The sequence below is a fragment of the Tympanuchus pallidicinctus genome, unplaced genomic scaffold, assembly GCF_026119805.1.
Source record: "Tympanuchus pallidicinctus isolate F22 unplaced genomic scaffold, pur_lepc_1.0 scaffold4, whole genome shotgun sequence".
NCBI lineage: Eukaryota > Metazoa > Chordata > Aves > Galliformes > Phasianidae > Tympanuchus > Tympanuchus pallidicinctus.
This window is the reverse complement of record NW_026294758.1, coordinates 38,684,663-38,699,798: the sequence shown is the minus strand read 5'-3', so window position 1 is coordinate 38,699,798 and position 15,136 is coordinate 38,684,663. Positions and strand designations below refer to the sequence as shown.

General features: G+C 34.7%; 1 protein-coding gene and 1 long non-coding RNA gene across 2 annotated transcripts in view; one reads left to right on the top strand and one right to left on the bottom strand.

Annotated features, from left to right (window-relative positions):
• The window catches only part of ALDH1A1 (aldehyde dehydrogenase 1 family member A1), a 31,503-nt gene that overhangs the window by 12,717 nt on the left and 3,650 nt on the right, over positions 1–15,136 (bottom strand). The window contains exons 2-6 of the mRNA XM_052701306.1: positions 9,729–9,833; positions 6,552–6,692; positions 3,286–3,415; positions 2,214–2,275; positions 162–290 (exon numbers count right to left, since the gene is read on the bottom strand). Of these exons, the coding sequence (XP_052557266.1) occupies positions 162–290; positions 2,214–2,275; positions 3,286–3,415; positions 6,552–6,692; positions 9,729–9,833 (567 nt within the window). The remainder of the gene's footprint in view (positions 1–161; positions 291–2,213; positions 2,276–3,285; positions 3,416–6,551; positions 6,693–9,728; positions 9,834–15,136) is intronic.
• LOC128089662 (uncharacterized) lies at positions 5,089–6,623 on the top strand. The gene is made up of 2 exons (XR_008210638.1): positions 5,089–5,702; positions 6,011–6,623. It is a non-coding gene; the product is annotated as an uncharacterized LOC128089662 (long non-coding RNA).

The following is a 15,136-nucleotide window of genomic DNA, read 5'->3' as shown; positions in this document are numbered from 1 at the left end:
AACTGGTTCACAGTAGGGTAAGTTCCATAGTACAAGGCTAGACATGTAATAAGAAGTACTTGCAAAGGACAGCCTAGCTTACATTACCTCTGTGGCATTTCAGCTGCAGTGTTCTCTTACATTTCTGAGAAGGGCAAAAAGCAATGCTGTTACCAACTTACCTCTTTAATTAAGGATCCCATGTAAAGGGCACTCAGAGGTGTTTGTTCTGCTGGTTTGACAACCACCGTGTTTCCACAACAAAGTGCAGGGGCGATCTTCCAGATAAACATAACCAGTGGGAAGTTCCACTAAAATACAGATGAGAATGTGTATCAGATTACTAATATGTAACCAAAACCTCTTTGCTTTTTTCTATGATTATAGTGCGAATTGACAACTGAATAGTTGAACTTTTTATTGAACGCTTTTCAGTGTGAAGATATTTTGAGAAAGCAACTAGCAAATCATGTTGTACAAAGATCAGTGATTTTGGTATATATGAGTCCAGGGGACAGGAAACAACAAGAGTACACCTCTAACAAAGCCTGACAGAAAGCTGCTGGATTAGTGGTAAGTTGGCAGTTTTGTTATCTTGTTTCTTGAATGATCTGTCATCAATTCAGTTTTCAAAGAGAGACAAAGTAATAAAGCATAATACTGCCCCTATGCTCTTTCATGGTGGTTTTACTGTCATCTCTCTATTGTTCTTAGCTCAGCTGCAGTGCAGAGCAGCTGACTCCTCTGGACCCCATATCAGCAGTGTGAGGGACAAAAAAGTTGGGTGAAAGAACTCTGCCCCTTTGAAAATAATTCTAGTGGCTTAGGAAGCATTGAGCCTGTGAGAATCAGCAGAAAAGACACAGGAGAAAGTGGAGGAAAAGGCAGTTAACAGTTACCTATTATCTCGGAAATGCTTGGAGAAGTATAAATACATCTGTTCTTTATCTCTCTGGTTATCTCCTTTAATCTCACCCCACCCCCAGAAATAACAGGAGCACAAATAACTCAAAGTAAGGGATTACAAAGCTTTCTGAATCTTCCTTATTGAAGCAGAACTAAGTGAGTGGAAGAGAAATGCTGAGCAGACAAAAGTATTTTGCAGTGTTCACATAATCCTCAAAGGTTGGTTTATGTACAGACTTTGAACTTGGCTTTAAATTTCAATTCAGAGAAAACAAAGATATACTTAGAAGTCCTTGAACATTTTGCATAGGAAGCTAGCATATGTACAAACTGCCCATAGTTCTAGTCTGCAATTTTACATAGAAATTTGTCTAGTCTTGTCTGTCTTGAGTTTGCTTTACATGAAATATGTCGTGCCTGACCTACAAAATGAACTAGAAAAATAATTCTTTGAGCTCTGCAAGAAGATGGATCCAAATGATGTTTTCCAGAGATGCTCTCTAGATCAATGTAGTGGTCTAGAGGTACAGCAGATCTGCCAGGTCAACAGAAAGATATCAGGAACAAGAATGGACTCACATGTCCGAACAAGCCTGGCAGACAACCCAACTATTTTAGAACCTAGTAAGCTGTTAAGCAGGTCAGAGCAGACTTCCAAACCTAATATGTGGGAAAAGAGATGGGTGGATCAGGAGTGCGTAGTGCATGTAATCACTGTCACAGCTACCCCTCTAAATTATGTAAACCTCAACAAAGAGTTTGATCTTCTCAGTGTTTTGGATGCTCAGACTCAGGTAGGTCTTCTGAACTTCTCTTAGAATAAATAAATCCAAAAAACACTGAAAAAGAGCTTGGGAACTTTGGCTTGGCGCTCATTAAACATACTCTTCGTGCTGTTGCTTGCCGTGTCATGAAGGTAACCCAGTCATAACCAAAGATTGCAGTAGTCCAGATGCTATACTAAACAGAATAGATATTCCAGGTCCCAAAGAGTTTATTTCTTTTAGGGTATAAATGTTACTCTCTCCACCTAGTTTACTTTGATTCTTTCTGTTCCAACAGAACGCAATTCTGTTTTTCAAACAAATTCAATTTTTTGACATTGATCTGTGCTCCATAATACAGGGAGGAGAGAGCCAAGGCTTAATTAGAGTGACTCTTTAAAACTCTGCCTTAAAGAGTCTGATGAATACTCAAGATAGTCTCTACTTTTGGGAACAGAAAGTTTCTCACTGGTAATGTATCCACAACTTACAAAAGTTTAAAAACATGCTCATTTGCAACAGGAACATCTGTGTTTTTTTTTTAAGTAAGTGACTCCAACTTACAGGAATAATTTGTCCACACACACCAACAGGCTCATGTCTTGTAAATGTGAAAAAGTTTCCATCTGAAGGAAGATTAGAATAGATTAGACACATTTATGAGAAACAGTTAAATCAAAAGAATATAAAGTTACATGTAATTTTACTTATAAATGATATTTTCAAAATCTTAACTGTGCAACAACAACCATGAAGTACATCTGGATTCAATCTCTGCTTCCTTCATAGCTCCAACATTTGACTCTGACATTATGACTGACTTTTTGCAGTGATAACTCTTCTTCTCAAAGTGGTATGCACAGCATACCAATGAATATTATTTGTTTCTTTTTTCTCTTTTCACCTTTTTCTTTTTTTAGAAAATACTTTTCTAAAAGCTATTTGCAATCCTAGGTACGTATCAGACTTTTTTTTTTTTTTAATATTAGATCTTATCTTAAATGAAATCCATTAAGTAAAATAAATTCTCTTTGATTGAAATAAGCATGTGTTCCATTAAGTCTGGTAGTTATCACTACAGTTTTCCTTAATTCTTTCTTTATTACCATTCCTTGTCCTTCTGAGAGAAGTCAGCTAGAAACAATGTTATTGTAGATCTGCTCAGTGGGAGAGGAAACAGAAGGAAAATTCAGGAAAACAAAGGAAAGTTTCCTCATTCTTATCTCTTAGTACTGTTCCTAATAAACTATTTGATAACTGAAACAAATATTATTGCTTTTGCTAATCTCAGCTTTAATAAGCAAATACCTGACTTACAGTACCATTGCATAAACAACCCATTGCTATGCAAAAGTACCCAATAAGGCTTTTCTAGATGTATATATAGGCTAAAATATTCCTAGACATTAAAATGTACTTTGTAGTTGCATATAAAAAAGAATATAACAATGCTAATAACTACAATGAATGCTCATAATTAGCATTATGATAGATGTTAAATAAGGCATATTAAAAACAATCTAAAATATATTCCATTAATAATTTTTACTGCTACTGCACAGCTTCTAGAAAAATATAGATTTTTACAGGTTACATTGCTTCAGTTCTGTGCTTTTGTTATCTCAAAGCTACTCACCCATTGGAACAGTTCGACCATGGATTTTATCAGCCCAGCCTGCACAGTAGCGTATTGTTTTAATACCGGCACCTAAATCCATTAGGTAGGCAGTAGAAAAGAGTTTACCACCATCAATAGCTTCCAACGTCTGTAGACAACAGGAATTACAAAGTTAATATCAAATGTTGATAAGCTTTCCAATATATGTACTTTGTCATTTAGTGTTAGCATTTAGTGGTTGTTCAATTCAGAGGTTTTTAGCATGTACTAATAGACAGAAGATTAATTTCCATCTAGAAGAAAAAACTCAAAGTTTATTTTATAAACAAGGAAATTTAATGATACTTTATTCTCAGTGATCTATTCAGTTAGCAGGATCATTTTACACTTAAATGGTGATGTTCTGAAAAAGAATAACATTTTTTCCTATCTGAAATCAGATAAAACATTATAGCTCATACTAAGTATTCTCAAAGTATAGATGGAAAAATCTACAGCTTGGAGTCTACGAATGCTTAATGGATGCATAACTGGCAACATATCTAGATTATCTCCTGTTTTATTTCCACGGAAAATTCAACAGATATGAAGAGCACAGTAATACTGTTTGATAGAGCAAATTGTCAGCTATGATACACTGTCAGCATAGTCACCAACATTAGCTGTGAATTTTCACCAGAAATGGAAAACAGCCTGCTTGCCACCAGTAAATGTGAACCATTGTCACTGTCACCACTGATGAAAGGCACCATGTCCAGCCTCATTGTGCTCACGTCCACTGTTTGGCCTCCGTAAATGTTTAGCAGATGTCAACAAAACTCATCAGATGCAATTTTTTTTGCTGCACAGAGGAATTCATTTCCACACTTTTCCATGCTTCACACACATTTCCATGCCAGGTGTCAATCTGACAAATTGCCCCTCAGCCATCCATTGCAGGGCAACAAAATTGCCAGAATATTGATGGAAGGTTAATCTTTACTGTGCCACCAAAATTCACCTCTAATGTTGTGGGATATAATATAATAGGAGGCATTACTTTCAGAGCAGGCCTTTTTTATGAAAAATTATATTCAAAGCATGGAATACAAGCCCCAAATAAAAACTTATCTTCCTCATGTGCAGAGGAAAGTTTTGAGACATTAGGAACTCAAGAGACAACATTTCAATATGAAAAATAAATATAGAGAAGATACTATTTTTTTTCTGTTTGTTTGTTTCTAGCTAACAATTGTGTGAAAAAAAACTTGTCTTATTTGAAGGCTGGCCAACTGTCCATCCCATGGCTCTCCATGCTAGGAAAATATACGCCCTAAACCTTTAAAATAATAGTCATTCAACATCTTTTATTTTTCAGTTGATTAATTTTGTGATTTGATGATCCCTCAGGGACTAAATATAGCTGGTATAAAATCTAGGGAGTATGCCATTTTAACAGCCCTAAATTTTACAGTATTTTACTAAAGACCATGTCCTTAAATAATGACAACATGCTGATACTGATGCACTTTTTTTCTCAGGTTTCCTAGTACAAAGATGGAGGGAACCTTCAGCTTTGAGAACAATCTTATTAGGATGCTCAGGATAAAATAATCAAACAATAGTTTCAAGAGTTAATCATATCTTAGAAATATTATTTTATTTCTAAATTTATTATTTAACTGGCCCAGAGTTCCTTAGCTATTTTACTCTTCATTTTGATAGTTTGGAAAGCACTTCACTCAAGTAAACCTAAAATCTAAAACCTAAATCTAAAAGGGAAAAGTAGTTATTAATGTGAGAAATATGTGGCAAATAAAAACTAAGTCAGCAAAATAGAAGCTGAGGGAGAGAGAAAAGTTATGCTTTCATACTACAAAAAAGGCTGGTGGGAACAAAAAATAAATGCTCTGGCTTTCCTGTGGAAAAAAGATTATTTCTCTATCCTCTTTGCATGTGTAATGCCTTAGGCTATACAACAAAGAAGTAAGTGCCACTTTATCTGGTACTGAACTGGCAAGGGGCCATACCATTCCTATTAAAAAAATATAGTTCCTTAAAATTTATTCTCTCTCAGCTACAATAAATTTAGCACTATCAAGGACACAAATTCTAGTTACTCAAGTTTTCTGAAGGTTATCACTCCACATCAAGATGACAGGATTAGTTTAAAAAAAGAGAGTTGCTGAAGAGAAGTGTAAGCCTGAGAGTTGTAATCTTGAGAGTTCAAGGAAATAGCCACAGCTCTTATGAATTTTTCACTCGTCTTTTAAAAATCTGCTAGGACACATGCAAGTGTGTCCTAGAAACAATAGATGGAACAAAGGAACAATAAGATGCTACAATGGCCAACAGATATTTTTATGTTTTGGAGGTTTGAATTTTATTGTTCTAGTTTGTAGCTAATGCTTAAATACTTAAAATTGTGATTAGATCAGTCTGAGTAATGATCCTGGGTGCTGGATGTGGGGTGCTGAGTTCCTGATGCTCTTTTACACTCTTTGACACTGCAGGCACCAAAGCAATGCTCATCTTCAGGACAATACTTAACGTGCTTAGTCTTTCAGCCCAAACTGTGTTTAAACTTGGAGAGAGCATCTTGATGGTAACATCAAACATAAGGTGTAAAACAAGTGTAGGATACAACACTTATCAAATAATTGGTACACCTCTATTTTAAAAGATCTTTTTTGCATTAGTACAGAGCTAGTAGACAATGATAATGCTTAAGTATCTGCAGATGAGCAGAAATCTGGACAACAAGCAGAAGTAACGAAACACAGGAAATCATCAACCACCACCCATGCTCTTCCTAATATCACATAACTTACTGTTTTCTTTGGTTCTGTTTAAAGTTTTCCACTGATTGCTAGTTGCAAACTAGAGTTAATGATAACAAAATACATACCCACAAAATTTATAATTTCTTTAAGTTCTAACCCACCCTACTTGCAAACTTCAACCTGGCTTTGAGGTTAGGCCTTGATTTAGGCTTTGGTTTAGAAAAGTGTTGGGCATGGAGTCTATGTCAATTCCTTAAGAATCAACTACTGAAACTGCGTAGATTGTGGGTTTAAATATTACCTTGAAGCTAATTAAATATTGAAGATCTCCGTGGATGTATCAGTAGACCTGAATACAATCCAGTTTATATGGGCCATTCAGAACACAGAGTAAAAAATTACTGGGACAGCCCAAATTCCCAAAGGTTTAGTGTATTACTTCTGTTTGTATCTTCCTTTAAAATTTCACTAAGCCAATTAACACTGGCTTTTTTACCCTTTTTGTTCACGTATTATACTCACAGCTAAAGTCAGTCGATCTCTTTCAACTAAATCAGCTAGTTTATTCAAGAGCCTTCCTCGCTCTGAAGCATCCATGGTACGCCAGGGTGATCCGAGCTCAAAAGCTTTTCTAGCTGCTTTAACAGCAATGTCTATATCTGCCTGTAAGAAAAACAGTAAAACTTTTTAATTGTCATTCATACTGGTTTCTAAACATGCAAAGTGGTTTGCATCCCAATCTTATCAGAGTTAGTACATTAGTTTTAGATATGTTATTTCCTTTTAAACACTTTTATTATTGTTTCAGCAATGTGAATTTCAGTGAAAACAGATGCATTTTCAAAGATTCTATATTAAAGAAAACAAAAAACAACAAAAAAAAACCATACTAAGGAACTCTATTTACAAGCATTCAGACTTGTAGTATCTCTGATTAGGGATTCATACAGAAATTACAATATCAATGAAATTTTATCTTTTTATGTAGAAAGAGATGCAAAAATCTCTAAGTTAAATTTTTAGATACTCAACACTATCTAAAAATATCTGGGGGTGTTCTGAATACAAGGTTGGAAAAATTTGTTCCTTAAAATGTTTTGTAAGATGAACACAAATTTTCTATAGAGGAAAATAAATAAATGTGTCTATGAAAGTTTTAAGGGACATTTTTACTTAATATTTTAATAACAAAGGACTAATTCACCAGGTTTAGAATGCTAAACTTAAGTGCTCGGTATTCTAGGCAGTATCTTAGCATTAAGCAAGCTGATTTGTCAATTTATTAATGTTTTTTATAAGGTAAAGTATTGTTTATCACTTGTCTTTCACTGCTGTGAGAAAATACACCAAAAATTTTATGAAACTCTTTTGTGTGCAAATGTGTTTCAGAATATATATGTAATAAAATAATAAAAAAGAAATATCTTGAGAAATAGCTTTCATTACTTGGAATATTTCCACAGTTTATAAATCTTGTAATATTTTTCCCAAGGAAAACAACAACCAAAACGAAGACTTACTATAGGAATCATATATGACACGTTTTCCCAATCAATTGCTTTCATATACTGTTCGAAGGATTACTTTCCCCCCTTCTCATTGCTAGAACATCATCTGGGTAAATCACTTAAGACTGACTAAGCCAATAAAATTGAGTAAATCAGTACCCATACCAATTATTCTAAATGTGGACCAGATTTAGAAATTTTAACCAATCTCAAAACCCAATAACCAGTTCTCCATAAAAAGGGAAAAAGTGAAACCAAAATATCATCTGCCTTGGAAATCCTAGCGTAGGTCTACTAGACTTGAGACCCACAGTACTTCCTGGATAGAAATTTGTGAAAATGATAGATGGGAAGGAGCTTTAATGTAATTTAGTAATGACCAAAATCATTACTATAGGGTAGTAATGAGCCATCATCTACATGAGGTAGCTGAAATCTACAAGATAAAACAGATTGATTTTTTCAGAATTGGTCAGAACAGTAACACACAGATGTGCACTGTGTGACTATTTAATTCTTTTTCTTATTTCTTCTTATCATAAAAATTCCTCAGCTTTTCTGTATGACTTGGGATGTACACCTTGGCCTATGTCAGAAAAGAACATAGGGAAACTATGAGCTGCGCTTGTATGAATTGTGCAAATTAAAATAAATGCAGTACAAAATGTTTTTTTTCTACTAAAAGTGCCAGAATACCTAAAATCAGGAAAATAATATATAAATACGATTAAGGTCTGTGAATGTAAGTGCTTACAGGATACAATCTGGAAGTTAATGGCATGCTTAGAGAATTCCTTGGTTGAGGACAAAATGAACTCTAAAAAATGTCAGTGACATAGAGCACTATATGCATGTAGGATGGAAGAAAAGCAAGAACAAGGCACCTCAAGAGCACTTGATCAGAAAAATGCAATCACTGCAAGCCAGGTTCATGAAGATTTTTCAAGATGTCTTTATTAAAAAAAAAAAAAAGTTTGAAATGTATCTTTGGTATAGCTCTCCTCTAAGGTCACTAATATTATGTAATGCCTGTACTGGACAGGCAGCACCTGAACATAGGAAGCTGTATGAATTAATTTCCTATACATTTCTCGAGAATATTTCATCTCTGTACAATTAAGTAAATATAGCTAGAGAGATTTTACTTATATTGATAAATTGTTAGTGAACTTCCAGCACAAATAAGCTGCTTTAAAGTATCCTAATATCTGTCATGGATAAAATGGTGTTCAATGAATATTTTAATGCATTTTCATGTAGTTGTCAGCTGGAAATAGAACATTCACTTCTCATACCGACTTTCTCAAGAGTTTATCCAAAAATGTCCCTGGTTGTCAGTTTTAAAACTGTTTTATAAAATTGTCTTCTATATAAACAAGTAACTAGTCTACTTGGCAACATACATTAAAGCTCTATGGTAAAACTAAGCACATCCTTTTTAGCTGAAAATACTTAGTACAATGAGATATAAAGCTGCATGTATCAGGATATAGATGTTCATTTTATTAGATAAGTTAGATAGATTAGATAGCATTTATCTGTAATATTTCTAGGAATAAATCTCATATAGGTAAAAAAAAAAAGTTTGCTTATAAGTCTAAGCAATGTTTTCACTCTTCTGCTTGAATTCAACATGTAGAACAAAAGCAGTCTTGGTGGAATTAGTGTTCATTTTTTTAGATGACCTTCATCTTCAGGGTCTGTTTTAGGACTGTTTTCCTTTGTGTTCTTTACAAAAACCATATTTTTCAAGATGACATTACCAAGAAGTCAAAGTGTCAGCTAAAAATACTGATAGCAATTAATAATTTTTCAGAGTCTGCATGGAAAAATATCAACATTTTTTCACTTCATGGTATCTCTAATGAAAAGCTTTCAATAAATATGTAATGAACAGATTACATCATTGTATAAGGAAGATATGGGGAAAGAAGAACAAAATAACAGTAATTGGACACCACTGTTCGAAGACAGTAAAAAGAATTAGTATTGTTAACAAGAAAATTACCAAAAAACGTTTCTATAGATCTTTCTTCATATCAACAAACTCATAAGGGTGAAGCAGAAGAAAGCATATAGGATAAATATTTGAGGTACTATTTTACCTCAACAGAAATGGATGTTCATCTTCTTACTTTTAACATAAAATTGAATTTAAAGCTAAGGATAAAAGAATGAAAGTAAATCCTACCTTGTCACCTTCTGCAACCTCACAGATTTTCTCTTCATTCGCAGGGTTAAAGACATCAAATTTTTTACCGCTGACTGAATCATGCCATTCATTGTTTATAAATATCTGAAAATGAAAAAAAGTGCAGAACTATTAATAATATTTATACCTATTGACTCTTCTCTATGTTTAAGAATAAATCTAGAGCTCTATGATTAATTGCAGTTGGACTTGACCTCCTTAAGGTCTTTCCCAAGCCCTAGCAATCCTATGATTCTATCATTTTATGATAAGTACCAGAAAAAAAGTAGAATGGATATTACCACAAAACTTAGATGAGAACAGTGATGAAGTAAACCACCTTTTAAAAACTATCTTCCTTTAGAGAGAAACCATTTTCTTTCTCCATGTGATATTTTTTGCAATGTTTCATATTATAAGAGATATCATTACATAGAAGTCTCTCCTCCTTCAAACCAAACTCTGTGATGAACAGCAGAAGTATGTTACTAAACAATCTGCCCCAAACTGCTTTTCTTTCTTGATCTCACAGGATTGGTAAATATATATTACATAATATATATATGTATGTATTAAGTAGCCCATGTAGTTTATTCCTGAGCAGCACCATTTCATTTGGCTTTTCTTTGATTTCTCTTCACCTTCTCCTGCCACAGAAGGCAATCCCACAAAATAAATACATACATAAATAAATAAATAAATAAATAATGCAGTAACACTTTTGTCTGAAAGTCTAGGCTAAAATAGTTCCACTGTCAACTGAATGAAAAACAGAAATAACCTGTTAAGCAGAGTAAAAAGTAAGCATGTGTATTTATCTATTTCCACACTATGGGAGAAAAATAATCAGACATAAGCTTTCTTTTATTATTCACAAAAACTGTGGCTTTGTGGACTGGTTCCTCACTGAATGTGTTTCTGATCAAGACTTGAATGCAGAGATGCAATTATCTCAGTATTCTACAGAAACTCAACATTTATTCCATTAAACAAAGGTAGAAAACAAAAACCAAGAGGAATTATTTGCAATGAGTAATTGTACTCACCATAAGTTTACTGCTAGCAGCCATAGAAGAAACCTAGACTGTTCTTTCTCTTAGCAGTTAATACATTTCACAGCAACACTCTCTTAAAAAAAAACACTTAGTAGTACATACTGGAAGAAGAGCCTGATCCTATGAGCATAATGTAGCATTCAGTACATTAATATAATCATAATAAACTCTTGGCAAATTTCCTGCTGACAGTGCAAGTGACCACACTGATTGACGGGATTACGGCTGAAGGTTGTGAATGCAAGGGGTTCTTCTGTCTTTCCTCCCTACCTGAATGCCATTCAAGCCTTTCTGGTTTTAGTACTCAGCATGTGTTGCAATTCCTGCTCTTGAATAGAAAAGCTACTTTGTACAACTTCAGGCTTTGATGAGATGGTCCTTTGGTAAAAATTTAGTCATCATTTCTTTACAATCAGTATGACTATCTTCTGTTTAAAATGATTCCAATTCCAATCCTGACGTTAATGCCAATTCTCCTTCTCTGTAGGTAATAGACATAAAATGCTAATGCTCCAGTTACTCTGACTATTGTCAGCAATATGTCTATCTTTATTTGACCTCAGAGGGGCATTACAGCAAATAAATTCTTCTTGTCCAGCTTGGTAGTCTTCCAACCTTCATTCCAACCCAAAGGAGCTCTGTAATGCCTCTACACTGTTACCCCTCAGCAGACACCACCTCTCCTGGTTTTTCACCAGGAAAAACAAGTAAACAAGCTTTGTTTGCTTAGATATTTTTACCCTGACAGTGATTTGAATATATCTAATAACTAATAAAATAACTTTTCCTCATTCTTCCTATGTTATTCTGCCTTTGTATTTAATATCTATTTCATCCTCTTTATAAAAGTACAAAACATAAAGTTAGCAGCTAGGAATCATGTAAGAGTGAAAACTACGTAACAGCTACATCAAAGTTAATCACAACAGATTACTCAACAGAAGTGAAGATGATATCCAAAGTTCATTTAACAAATGACAGTAACTGTGTCCCTACTCTAAGATTAAGCTTTTATAAAGGCTGAATGAAATTAATGCACAAAATTCATGCAATAAATAACTTAGTTTCCACTCAAAGATTAAGCTTTTATACAGGCTGAAAAGCACAGTGTGCACTAAATTTACTTTCTTTGTCTGGAACAAACACTATCACATTTGATTGTAACATTTCTGACACATGCAGAACAAGAAGTAAACAAGGCAAGATGGGTGTTGATTTCTACCCAATAGAACTTTTATGAACTTTTGTGATATAGCACTAGCAATTCAAGAGTGGACATCTTTATGTAAAAAAGTAATATTAGCAAATACATCATTACAACTGAAGGAAAAATTAAAGGAATTCCAAGTTTTCTCTTCTGTTATGTTAAAAATGATACCAGGAGGTATCTCAGGAGGGTTAAGTATGGAAGGGAGCTGTGGAGGCCATTTCATTCTGCTCACAGGGCATCAGGCAAGTTGGCCAGGGCAATGTCAAAGTGACTTTTGAAGATCTCTAGGGAGAAGACTTCATATCTCTGGGCAACCTTTCTCCCATGCAATAAAGAAGTGTTGCCTAACATTTAGGCAGAGCCTTGTTCCAATTTATGCCCACTGCTTTTTGTTCCGAGCTCATTCAGTAATTGCTGAATGGCAGACAATCAAATGATCTACTAAAAATGTGCACTAATATGCAGTCATTGAGGGGTTATATAATATTACACAGTTGCAAAAATTTATCAGACAGCTGAATTAAGATCCATGGAAGGAATGTGAGGTATTCCTCTCCATTTGTATAAGCAAAATAGAACCTGAGTCTGATCTATAGGCCAGGTTGGTGCTGCCCCAGAGCCAAACATCTTTGAATCTACACAGATGAAATTGTCGAATAGAGTTATCTTTTACTTTCTGATTCTGTAAGATGGTCTTTGAAGAGAAAGGAAATGTCACTGGGAAGGCTTTATATACCACACAGAGTATGAAAAGAGAAAGATATGTTGCTGCTCAGTGTGTGATGGAGTTTTCTCTAGATCTATATGAGTCTGCGACAGGGGGACAGCAGGCTCACAGGCCCACAGGCCCAGAAAAGAGAGGTGGGGAGAGAGGGAGTGCCAATGGTCTATGGGCCGGTTTGGGGAAATACACTCAATGCCATGTTGCCTTAGGACTTGTTTCTTGAGACCTGATATGGTGTTTTAGGCCGTGGACCAAAGGCACAAAAGAGATCCTGCTTATGCTCATCATTAAAATAGTTGCAGATTCTGAGTATACAGGGAATTTTATGTTCAGCCTCTGCCAATTTTGAGGATCCAGGCTGACAGAAGCACCTTGCCCCACATCCATTCACTGATCATAACCATGCAGGCAGAAGCTTGAGGACCTGAGTTTAATTCTACCATCTAATGAACTAGTGGAAAATATGTGATTTCTAAGTTTCTTTCCATCACTGTGAAGCACCCACAACTGCTTCTCATAGCATCAGAAGTTTTTACATTTAAATAGAAAACCAGGACATAATTTGGGGCAGGCAAATCAAAGCAAATGATGGTTGATGCAGGGCAGGACAGAGGTAAGGTGCCATAATTGCTGTATAAATGCTTTTTGTCTCACAGAACTGATATAAGTTCTATAAACACATATGCTATCAATACATGACAGATTTCAAGTAATGCATTTTTGGCATACTATTGGCATTACTTGCATTTATTTTCTGGGTGATTCTTAATAATTTATGAGTAGTATGGTAATATTTTCATGACTAATTAAAAGGTTAGGCATCTATGGTAACAATTACCTATTACTATATTCTTATTACTATATTCTTGGTTTCTGATTGATTATATGTTGGCATCTTATATGCAGTGTCATCATCTCCTCTAGCCATCGGGACAGATCAGCAAACTCATTATTTTAACAAAAGCTGTCTAAAGGAAAACTAAAATGCAAGTTCCAGGAAATTTCAAGTATGCGATGAAGCTGACCAGAAGAGTATCTGCACAAAATGCTGTCTATCATGAAAGGGCAAAGACAGCAGTTAAGTAGTTAATATGAACAAGACATCTTTAGTTACATTGCCAAGAAAAGAGACAAAGTAAAAGGTAAATATTAACATAACACTGCTATGATGTTACAGCATGCCAAATTCATATCTGTCTGTGAAAGGAATAATAGTAAAACATACCATTTTTGGAAGTTCTGAAAGTATTTGTTTAAAAATTGTATTTATTGCACCAACTAGTATCATCCATGATATTACTTTAGAATATTTTTCTTATTAATGTCTCTAATACCATTTCCATTTCAAACATAACTTCATTACTTTAGATATGTACACAACACTGTATCAGGATTGTATAAATCTATAAACTATTCACATGTCTTTTTCAAATCAGACAACAGTCTTGTCTTATGCAGGTATGACAGACAGAACAGAGGAGGAAAAAGTCAAAACTCTCCATTTATGCTATGTTGCATACATTGTAAGCAACTGTGCTGAAACCTGCATGCAGATGTTTCCATACGGTCGGAAAAAAAACAACCAACCAATCAACCAAGTTCAGCAGACACCAACCACCCCAAGCAGGCTGTGGCTCTCTAAATGCAGACAACACTCATGGACCATCCAAAAGTATTCTGTCAACTCTCCCATCTTACTAAAAAATGAATCCCCCAAAATTGGGATAATCTTGCAACCAGTCACACTGTTTTTTCTTTCAGGTAGAACTCCTCCAGCAGCTTACATTCTTTTTTTGTTGTTTATCAGGTGAAAACATGAAAGACCTAATATTTTACTGCACATGCAATGTAAAGAGAGTTGTCTGTAATGACTGGACACTGACATGAAGTTAGAGGCTGGAAAATTATTTTGCATAGATTGATGTCGTAGAGGTATTGTTGCTGTCAATTTGTTATTTCACTGGTATTTTTAAGAGGGAAACGAGCTTTTATTTCAACAAACTGAAAAACTGATGACTTCCACACATTGCACTAGACCTGGAAATACATATTACACAATAGACACTATAATACACCTTCTCATTTAAACTAAACTTATTGCAGTCAAAAGCCTTTGATTGGCTTTATTTCCCATTGTCAGAGTACAATAAAATCTTGATTCTCTGAAAGGACTGATTTCAGTTCAGAGAATCAGATGCTGCTCTAATAGCAAGAGTTGAAGTCACACAGGTTTTCTATTTTGGTTTATACAGTTGATTTGACCACTGAAGTGATCTGAGCGGAGAACTGGGAGAAAGGACCTGTTCTTTGCCTTTTTTTCTTTTTTTTTTTTTAATCCCTTCATATTGTTTTTGGCTTGTTTGTTTTATTTCCACCCTTCAGTATTTTGAAATGACAGTGAGTTCATCTTATAACATAA